Source organism: Aphelocoma coerulescens, chromosome 1 (assembly GCF_041296385.1).
Source record: "Aphelocoma coerulescens isolate FSJ_1873_10779 chromosome 1, UR_Acoe_1.0, whole genome shotgun sequence".
Taxonomy (NCBI): domain Eukaryota; kingdom Metazoa; phylum Chordata; class Aves; order Passeriformes; family Corvidae; genus Aphelocoma; species Aphelocoma coerulescens.
In genome coordinates this window covers 80,104,309-80,115,019 of record NC_091013.1, presented here as the reverse complement: position 1 = coordinate 80,115,019, position 10,711 = coordinate 80,104,309, and the positions used below count along the sequence as shown (strand labels likewise).

Below are 10,711 nucleotides of genomic sequence, written 5' to 3'. Positions count from 1 at the left end.
AATTCCCGCCCGGGAAGCACACTCGGGTTTTCCCCGCTGGCAGAGGAAAGTACCCAAGGTCCCTGCTGACGGGCCACCCGCCCCCGCAGCGCAGCGCCTCGAAGGGGCGGAGCCCCGGCCCCGAGGGCCCGCACAGCCCCGCAGCGCTGCTCCTGCTCCCGCTCCCGGCTCCCGCACGACGGCGCTGCTGGCCCGCGAAGGGCGGGGCTGTGCCCGCCCCGTCAGGCGGTGCCTGCGCCCGCCGGGAGCTCCCGGGGAGTGCCGAGCCGGAGTTTCCCGGGCGGGGCGCTGCGGGCGGGAGCTCCTCTCCCCCCGCGGCCTGCCAGGCGCCGCATATAGGCTGGGCCTTGCTGGGGGCCGCTGCGGGGCCCCGCTCGGCGGCCGTGAGTATGGGGTGGGGTGAGGGGGTGGGAGCGGGAGCGGGCCGGGGCCCTGTCGGGAGGGCGCTGCCGTCAGGGGGCAGGGGATGCCTGTGCTCCGTGCTCGGTGCCCGTGCTCGGTGCCCGTGCCCGGTGCGGCGGCGCCGGCGGGGGCTGGAGGGGCTGTGCGGCCCCAGGCCGTGGCCGCCGGCACTGGAGGGGAGCGCGGCTGCCCCGCTGGAACCGGCTCGGGGAGCGGCGCTCGGGCCCGCGGGAGGAGAGGGAGCAGAGAGCGAGGCCCGAGGTGACCGCGGGGGGACGTGGATCGTGGGGCTGTCGCTGCCGGGGTTGGGAGCGCGCTTAGGCCCGGCCAGGCGGGGTCTGGTGCTCAAGATCTGGTGCCTTAGCGCAGTGGGTTGTTTCTGCAGTGCTGTGTCATCGTGACTGAGTCTTCCCTGGAAAAACCTTTAAAAAACCGATCCTCCAGACCAGACTAATAAATATGTAATTTTATATTTATTCATAGCTACATATATAAAAACCCTTTGAACTTTGTGTTTGCCCTTAGCTGAATTGTTGGGGAAGGTCAGTTTTGCTAATGTCCTATGCTTCAAGTATAGTTGGATTTACCTAAATAAGACAATCCAGTACTCTTTAAGTCAGTGTTATAAAACTGGGTCTTCATTGTTTGAGAATCTGCAAGCTTAAACCAATTTAAATGGATGCAACTTCTTCAGTACAGGATCTCACCTTTAGTTACACAGCTTGTGATCAAGTATCCGGATTAATCTGTCTGCCAAAAAATTCTGCTTGTGGGTTAAACAGTTTTGCATATGCGTCAATAACAGGGAAACGAAGTGTGTAAAATCCACTCCATATCACAGTGTGTAGAGTTGACTCCCTGAAACTTTCTACGTGACATTAGACAGGCAGAGAAACTTGGGACTGTTCAGCCTGTAGAAGAGAAGATTGCATGGAGACCTCATAGCAACCTGCCAGTATCTGAAGGGGATCTGCTGGAAAGCCAGAGAGGGACTCTGACAAGAACTGTAGTGATAGGACAAGGAGTAATGGGTACAAACTGAAAGAGGATATTTGTGTTAGATATTAGGAAGGAATTCTTTACTGTGAGAGTGGTGAGACACTGGAACAGCTTGCCGAGGGAGGTTGTGGACACCCCTGTCATGGCAATGTTCAAGGCCAGGTTGGATGTGGCTCTGAGCAACCTGGTCTGCTGGAAGGTGTCCATGCCCATGGCAGCGGGGATTAGGACTAGATTATCTTTAAGGTCCCTTCCAACCCTTAACATTCTATAATTGTGAAAAAGCTTATGTTGTTTCAATTTGTGTAATTGCTGTTTGCACAGACATTGCATGTACCTCATCTTGTGTATTTTCAAACACTCCTCTTTTTCTTCTTTACAGGTTTTGTTCTGCCCCAAAAAACTGAAGGATTGAAACTACAGATACTTACAATTTCTTCTTGAGAACAGTCAGTGTCAATATGGAGACGTAGGCACCTTAGAAGGGACTTCAGTCTTAACTCTGGGAGGTAGTTCTGTGCAGAAATAAAGAAACTAAGGCAGAAATAAAGAAACTAACCTGAGAGTTCTGTTTGCTTCTGTATGCCATAAACATGGCATACAGAAAAAACTTAATTCAACAGTATAAAGCATCAGAATGTCTCAACACAAGGCAATTAATTTATGTTAAATTCGATAACTCTGTACTTGTAACTAAGGCACCAGGCTAAAACTGAAATGCTCTGTTAATTCAGTGCTCACTTGTAGACAAGCCTGGGGCTATCCTGGTTTGTTAATAGAGTTCATCCTTGTCTGAGACAGTGTATAGATTTGTTTCTCTAATAGCTGAATGTTCTATACATGTGAAGTTGAGCATAAACTAACTTCTTTAGTCTAACAACTTGTTACAACAATATGCAGAAATTGAGAGGGTTTTTTTTTGGAGTCCAGTAGTAGCAAATATACGAGATTAGTTTAGTAATGTCAGTTCAGGGTCTCTATTTTTTGTGTGCCCTTTGAACTTGATAAACCCTTCTTTTCAGCCTCCTATTGAGGTTTTACAAACTGAAATCTTTCTGTGTGTATAAGCTACATATTTATCAGATGTCTAGGGTGAAATCTTGTCCTTAAATCACTTAACATATGTTCTGGATAAGAACAGTGTTGTTTTAGTTGCCCCCCAATTTAGTTTCTCTACTGACAAAGGATTTTGATAAACCCATTTGAGATTTTTCCTCTTTTGATCCCACCTCCACGAGCCTGACAAATTGTTACTGCTCTCCCAGATATACAGAACAAATAAAACATGTGATTCTTATATGATTCAAGGGAAATTCCTTTTCAACATACTTTCTTCAATTGTTAAAATGGGATTGGGCAGCTTTTGCACTGAAAGCAGTTGCTAAACTAAGAAACAAGAACTTCTCAAATGTTTAAAGGCTGTTAAATCATGAGGTCAGTTCTATTCATTGCACATTTGAAGTTACACTTTAAAGTATTTATTGCTTTTGTACAGACAGGGGTTATTCCAAATTGCCTTTAATGCACACAACTACCTCCCAGAGGAAGACTTGTCCCATTTTTCCCAAAACAGTCCATTATGAACATAGTGGAAGATAGCCCTTTCTTGGCTAGCATCATGAGGCAGAGTGCTCTGTGTGGTGAACTGAAGTATGACCTGTCCTGTGAACTCTACAGAATGTCAACGTTCTCTACTTTCCCCATGAACACACCGGTATCAGAGCGGAGCCTTGCCCGGGCTGGGTTTTATTACACAGGTGTGCAAGATAAAGTTAAGTGCTTCAGTTGTGGCTTAACATTGGAGAACTGGCAACCAGGAGATAATGCTATGGAAAAACATAAGCAGCTGTATCCTAGCTGCAGTTTTGTTCAAAGTGTGCTTTCAGTTAGCAACCTTGGACTGTCATCTCGTTCGGCCTTTTCACCTTCAGTTGCAAGCAGTCTCTCACCATCTCTACATTCCATAGCACTTTCTCCAAGTTTAGAACAGGTTGGATATTTCAGTGGCTCTTTTTCCAGTTTTCCTCAAGACCCAGTAACTACAAGGGCAGTTGAAGACCTTTCATTCTTGAGCCCTAAGCTTCACAATCCTTCTATGAGGACAGAAGATGCTAGGCTACGCACCTTTCACTCATGGCCACTGACATTTCTCTCACCCACTGATCTGGCAAAGGCTGGACTTTATTATTTGGGGACAGCAGACAAAGTTGCTTGTTTTACCTGTGGTGGTCAGCTGTGTAATTGGGAACCAAAAGACAATGCTGTGTCAGAGCATCGGAGACACTATCCCAACTGCCCTTTTGTGGAAAACCTTATCCGTGACCAGCAGAGTTTCAATGTTTCAAATGTGAGCATGCAAACCCATGAAGCACGTGTTAAAACATTCATAAATTGGCCAACCAGAATTCCAGTTCAGCCTGAACAGCTTGCAGATGCTGGCTTTTACTATGTAGGTAAGAAACCCAGACTTCTCCAGTTTTATTCATACTGCTATGTCCAACATTTACTTTCAAGTAAGTTGTCTCAGTATTTGCTAGATATTTTACCTTGGTTTTCTTTTTTTAAGGTCGCAATGATGATGTGAAGTGTTTTTGCTGTGATGGTGGGTTAAGGTGCTGGGAATCTGGAGATGATCCATGGATTGAGCATGCAAAGTGGTTTCCAAGGTAAATTGCAAAATCTTTATCATAATTTATTCATATTCCTAAATGTTCTAATTTTGGCAGATATGTACTGCACTTAATAGTTTTGTTGAACTTTATTGATGTACAGGTTCACTCTTTCATTTGGGTGTATTGCATGCATGTCTAAAAGCTGAAGGGCGTAGGTGGGCATAATTAAAACATTTCTTCATTAACCATGGCATATAATGCTTTCCCCTTCATTATTAAAAGCTGTGTGCACCCCCAGATCACTAACAGCGAGACTGCATTGTTAATGAGCATACTCTTCTCTCTAGGAGATGCAGTCAGGAAGCTGACTGAGGAGAGCAAGGGCTGCTGAGAAATGAAGTAGAAGGAATGTTTAACTCACTGGTTCTAGTTTTGTGCCCATGCTGAATGCTCTTGAACCAGATGTTCTGCTTGTGGGGTTTAGTTTCCTACATGTGGAAAGGCTTGTGAAGGTTTCAGTGGCTCTTTAGTATTTCTCTACTGGAGGAATGACAGAAATGACATTTTAGTGTCACCTATAATTAAATGGCAATTTCATACCTAATTGCTATCTATGCCTGTGGAAATCACCACCTCCATTACAGAAATAGCTCCACTTAATTTCAGGAAAGCTAATAATAGTTCTTCTCATTGTAGATCTCCAACTAAGGTTTCATGGGCAATTTATCAGCTACTGCTGGACTATATGATGTATGTAGGGTTAATGTCACTGTTGTTCCTTACCATGTTAAGCCTGTCAGTAAATGTACATAAGAGATAAACCTATGTTAGTGAAGCAGATCTGGCTTTGATAATGGTGTTAAATTTTGTTAGATTCTTTCTTTTGAATGATTTGAGTAGAAGATAAAAATGGTGAGGTGCAAGATAGAAACAGTTTATCGCTGCACTTTGTAGTGATTCTGACACAGAATCATTTCTCATGACATGCCATTTTGATTACAAGTGGTAGCAGAATGTAAAGCTGCTGCATTTATATACATAAGCCAGCTGACAGCTGGGTGTCATGGGAGAACTTTATCTAAGTGTCACCGGACACTAGGCTGCACCAAGCTTCCAGTTAGGAGTATTCTTTCTCTTCTGAAGGAAGAGAAATGTATTTAAGTTACACTGGGTTTAAACTTGTTCATTCTTCTTTGGTTTTTTTTTTTTTCCTTTGGCAAGTAGAAAGTATGATTTGATACACTTTTGTCAATGTTTCAGATGTGAGTATCTGCTTCGTGTAAAAGGAAGAGAGTTTGTAAGTCAAATTCAGGCCAGATTCCCCCATCTCCTTGAACAGGTAAACTTTTACTGTCCTGTAACTTTGGTTTTCCCTTGTTTAACAGTGCTATGTTCTTTTTTTGAGTTCAGTCCATTCTTCTGCCTCATTTCTGCATATGTTTCTCCTGGGTTTCTGACATCATAAATGCTCTTCATGAACACATAAAAGAAACTAATGCTGAACCATGGCTAGTCTTGGACTAGTAGAGTTTAACCTCCACAGATTACTTATGGAAAAGTCCTAGTGAGGACAGTGAGCTCCTTTATGTTAGCAGAGGGAAGTTCTGATTATACACTGAATATTGCAGATCAGTAATTATTATTTCAGAAATCAGTCATGGACGATGTGAATTATTTCTATTCGTAATTCCTATGGCAAGAGTAGCCAAACTCCTCTTCCTGGAAGTGGTCAGCCACCAGCTTTATGTTGATATATAGTTGCACAAATTTGAAGACTTATGTAACTGCAGGTGAAATATTTAGTGGATAGAAAGCTTAGCAGGATTGGTGATGAACAATGTGTTAGAAAGGTACATAGAGGGAAGAGCAATACTTCGATCCTGACGTACTTCTCTTGTGTTCCACAGCTCTTGTCAACCTCTGATCCGCCTGTAGATGAAAACCTTGATCCTCCAAGTATGTATATTAAAGCATGTTTTTAAACTTCCTCAGCATTTTGCACACTTAATGATTGCTAAGCAAGTTAGCTTTGGATAGTGAATTCTTAGATTTGTTTCCTAAAAGTTAAATAATTTTGATGTTGTGTAGACAAACTCCAAGGAAACACCTCCAAGAGATCTTTTCATTTTCCTTATTTTCATGCTAGCAGCTCATACTGACATTTTTGGGTTTGAGTGCTTGGTTGCTGTTTTTGTAGTTTTTAATTTCAGGGTTGGGTTCAGCAAAGCAAGTGTTGAGCTTGGTGGAACAGTTGCTAGAGGGTGTCATGACTGTGCAGTTACGCAATTCCGTCTCTAGGCATGTAGCTAGGTAAATGCTCTGAGTTGAGCAGCAGTAGTTAAGGAAGAAGGTAGGACAAGCTGATCCAATGAATTCTTTCTAGGCTGGATTCTGGTTACAGTGGAAAAACCCCTTCACCCTCTGGGAGGAGTTTATGCTGCCCTAGTCCCTGCTGACTGAGGACAATGAGTCAGAATCCCACGTGTCCAGTGTTTACTAAATTAAATGCAAAATACTGATCAAGAGCTGGAATAGAGCAATTGTTTGTACTATAAACTCTGACTTCCCTCCCCCACCCCTGGCACACCCCCAGGACATGTTTCAAGGCTGAAGTTAGAAATAACTAAGTATAAAAAAAAGCTGCTAAAACACAATGGAATTCTCAGAGGTTTCTCTGGATTAAGCTAGGTTTTAACGAAGGTCTGACATAGATTGATGTTTATTTTGGATTTAATCCATGACTAAGTGACTGGCTTCTATTTTTAAAATGACTTTAAAAAATTCTCTTAAACAGTTGAAACTTTTTACTGCTTAGTATTCATGTGTGTAGGTAATGTTGATATGTCTGACTTCTGGGGTTGTATGGATATTTTATTCTTCCTGTTGTACATGAGGATTTCCCTTTCTGATTAGTTATTCGTTTTGAACCTGGAGAGAGCCATTCAGAAGATGCAATCATGATGAACACACCTGTGGTTAAAGCTGCCTTGGAGATGGGATTCAGTAGAAGGCTAATAAAGCAAACAGTGCAAAGTAAAATCTTGGCCACTGGAGAAAACTACAAGACTGTTAATGATCTTGTGTCTGATCTGCTCACTGCTGAAGATGAGAAGATTGAAGAAGAGAAAGAAAAACAGTTGGAGGAAGTGGCATCAGGTAGGCATCAGGCATAAGTAAAAGTGAAATCTGCAGTGGTTAGTAATATGTATCCTTTTAATGTTTGTTTTTATGCACTAAGTGATTTTGTTTAATTGCTGTTAGGAGCAGCTTCTCTAAAAGCATTGTCAGGATATCTGTATGGAACTAGAAGTCTGAGAATTGACTCATTCCCTTTTAGGAGAAATGTTTCATAGCAGAGGCCAAGGGTTCAGAATGACCTTTTCTTTCCAAAGCCCTTTTTTTTTCTTCATTTGCGTGCCATTATATTGCTGTAAATAAGACACTTGGTACACTCTACTAATTTTTATCCAAATTTGCCTGCTCTTTAAGCTGCTTGAATCAGTAAGCCACCATATCCACCTTCTAGAGGGGGCCATAAACTTCTACAGATTCAGATTCTGTAAGATGGCCAAAGATCTGCTTTTCTGTCTGACTCAGCCCATGTATGTCATCAATTTAAGTGTTTATTTGATGTGTCTTTAACATTTCCTGTTGCTTCAATGCCATCCAGGTTTTGAAGCCTAAAGATCCTTCTGATTTTGAGTCTGTGAAGCATAATGAATTATTTCTATTATAAATTGAATTAAGGCTGCTTCTTTCCTAGTTGCATTTCTATCAAGAAACCATTTATGGATTCAGCATTAAATCCTACTGGAAATTTTTTTGTTCTTATTTGTGGTAGAGTATTAAAAAAGTCTCCAGAGTCTGGTTGTGCTGTACTTCTGATTTTCTTGTACTTAATTGTGTTGGACACTTCTTAGAAGAGCTTTCTTTTATCTACAGCCTAGCACTGACAAAAGTTAACCTCTTGAGATGAATTAGCGTTGGTGTTACATAGAGGTGCAATCTTTGCTGCTGTCCAGAGAGTGTAAGTCTTGCTAGTGTGGAGTTAGACAAGGTCCCCTCTGATCATTTAACCTAGAGATGAGAGCAGGAAGTTTCCTTGGTGAACAGGCTTTGGCTCAGAAGCTGCTTGTATGTGGTTTCCTTAAGTCTGTTTGTTATGTGAATACCACTAAAACTTGCTGAGGGTTTTGTTAATGATGTGTGATAAGTAAATATTTCAAGGAGAGTTTAAAGAATGTATCAATTGCTGTTAAACAGAAGTGCAACTTGGAGTAGTGTATTCCTAATTATTTTATCTAATTCCCCCTTACATTCCAGATGATTTGTCCTTAATCCGGAAGAATCGAATGGCTTTATTCCAACGTTTAACGTGTGTACTCCCAATCCTTGGGAGTTTACTATCAGCTAAAGTGATAACAGAACTTGAGCATGATGTTATTAAGCAGAAGACTCAGACAGCATTGCAGGCAAGGGAACTGATAGATACAATTTTAGTGAAAGGAAATGATGCAGCCAGCATCTTCAGGAACTGTCTACGAGATTGTGACCCTGTGCTCTACAGAGATTTATTTGGTATGTCTGTCTGGTTTCCTTTTGTTTTTAAAGAATATCCTTTTATAGAAGTTTAACCAGTGCTCTCACAGCAATCTAAAGAAAAAGAAACAAACTGATGCTGTTTGAAGATAGATTAGTCAAATGATAAGGGTTTTTTTTCTTTTATTCTAGTGGAGAAGACCATCAAGTATGTTCCCACAGAAGATGTTTCAGGTACCTTAAATTCTAACTTCTTATCTTAAAGACTATTGTGGAACAAACAGCTAGCATATAAAAGAAAATTACTTTGGTTAAGAAATAGGTTTGGTGCTTTACCCTCTCTCTAATTCTGCTTTCATAAGATGAACTGAAAAAGTTAACCAAAAGTAAAGTGCATGTGCATACTTGCAAGCAAGTCTAGCAAGTATAAGCTGCATCCTGTGCCTTACTCGTGCTTTTGCACATCATAGGATGTAGAGCTTTCTGGAGCTCAACAATTCAAGCAGCACATACTGGACTTGATCCTGATACAAGCTCTCATTCAGGCATTTGGTAAAGACTGGAGAATGAATAGTTGGTTAGCATTTCAGAACAGGTATCATCTCTGTTTTTCCAGAGTGGGCTATAGGTGTCCTGAGATCTAGCTTGACCAACAGCTGTGTAGATAAAAACTTGTCAGACATGAGATTGAGTTTGTTCTGGTCCTGTGGTTTAATCTGTTAATAGACTGTAGAAAAGTGTACAAGCCTGGATATAGCTCACTTCCACCCGTCAGGCTGTGGTCTGTGCTTCTGATATCCAACCAAGAGAAGAACAGCATTTGCTAAAATGTGAACACAGGTTGGCCTCCAGCCCCTGGGCTGTCCAGCATCTCAGAAAACTGGAAAGTACAGACTAGTTCCTTGCATGGCACTTTTTGAGCTCTGAAAATGTTCTGCCATCTGTATTTTGTCAATACAGATAGGGAAATAGAACCGAGAAAGGGCATGGCTACACTCTAAATATATTTTGATATATTCACCTATATTCAGGCTGACAAAAAGTTAACTCTTTTTTCCAGGTTTACCTATGGAAGAACAGTTAAGAAGACTGCAAGAGGAAAGAACATGTAAAGTTTGCATGGACAGAGAAGTTTCTATTGTTTTTATTCCATGTGGTCACTTAGTGGTGTGCAAAGAATGTGCACCATCCCTGAGGAAATGCCCTATTTGCAGGGGGACAATAAAGGGTACAGTCCGGACATTTCTTTCGTGAAGAGGGAAATTTGCAAAATGTCTTTTTTCCTGCCGTCCTCCAACTGCTGAAGCTTAAGCCAGCAGTATCTTAACAATGGAAGATTGTGGTACAGAAGAGGATTAATCAACTACCTACAAAGTTTTGTGATAGTAAATTGTATCATCATTCTGATGTGTGTATGATTATGTGTAGGAGGCCTTTGGTGCCAAAGACTCTCTCTGTTCATAAAACTAACTCAGTATTAGGGTGAGGTTTTTGTGGTGTTCCTTTTGGAGTAGGGAAGGTAGTTTCACTAGTGTCACTTTTATTCAAAGAAGTTTTTGTTTAAGTTCCTAAAATGGAGCTTGGCATAACTCTTCTCATGAGTTTCCTCCACGTGGATGTGAGGAAATGTACTAAGATTGCTGTTATTAATAGTTAATGTTAATTAACTTCAGCTACTTCTGTTTTGGCTTTCTTCTTGACTTAAGGAGAAAAGAGGCTACTGTTGCAGGAACAGCAGGACTTTAAAGTTTTTTTCATGTCTTGATAACTTGTGTAATGTATATTACTAATGGTTTTTATGAAGACTGAATTAAAATATTTCTACTTCTCAAATTTGGGCTTGTTTACTCTGTTGCCATTGTTGACTTTTCTCTGTAGATGGCAGTGACTAGAATGCTGTCTTTTCCTGACAAAAGTTTGGGGTTGTTTGCCTGCAAAAGTGCAATAACACTTAATTCCATTTGTCTTTCTTTCATTTTTGAACAGGGAAGTGAACTTCTGTACTGTTTGGTGATTTCCTCTTTTTTTAAAAACAAACAGTAGCCCCACCCCCAAACCCCAACAGCATCTGATACTTCCTTCTGAACTGATTTTCAAATGACAGAAATCCTGGTCCTCATAACCTTAAAGATGAGACAGAGGGTAGCTATACAGTCTTT

The 10,711-nt window shown here is 41.5% G+C and overlaps 1 protein-coding gene across 2 annotated transcripts; it reads left to right on the top strand.

Annotated features, from left to right (window-relative positions):
* Positions 1 to 210: 210 nt before the first annotated feature.
* Positions 211 to 10,385, top strand: LOC138110125 (inhibitor of apoptosis protein). 2 transcript variants are annotated; one of them, XM_069014844.1, is made up of 9 exons: positions 211 to 383; positions 1,784 to 3,854; positions 3,968 to 4,067; positions 5,274 to 5,352; positions 5,921 to 5,969; positions 6,927 to 7,169; positions 8,337 to 8,591; positions 8,745 to 8,786; positions 9,613 to 10,385. In XM_069014844.1, the coding sequence occupies exons 2-9, from the start codon at positions 2,981 to 2,983 to the stop codon at positions 9,804 to 9,806; spliced, it is 1,836 nt and encodes a 611-aa protein (XP_068870945.1). In that variant the 5' UTR covers positions 211 to 383; positions 1,784 to 2,980; the 3' UTR covers positions 9,807 to 10,385. The 2 variants fall into 2 exon arrangements, with proteins under 2 accessions (XP_068870945.1, XP_068870954.1); XM_069014853.1 differs by having other exon boundaries at positions 214 to 383; positions 1,784 to 3,158.
* The last annotated feature ends 326 nt before the right edge of the window (positions 10,386 to 10,711 follow it).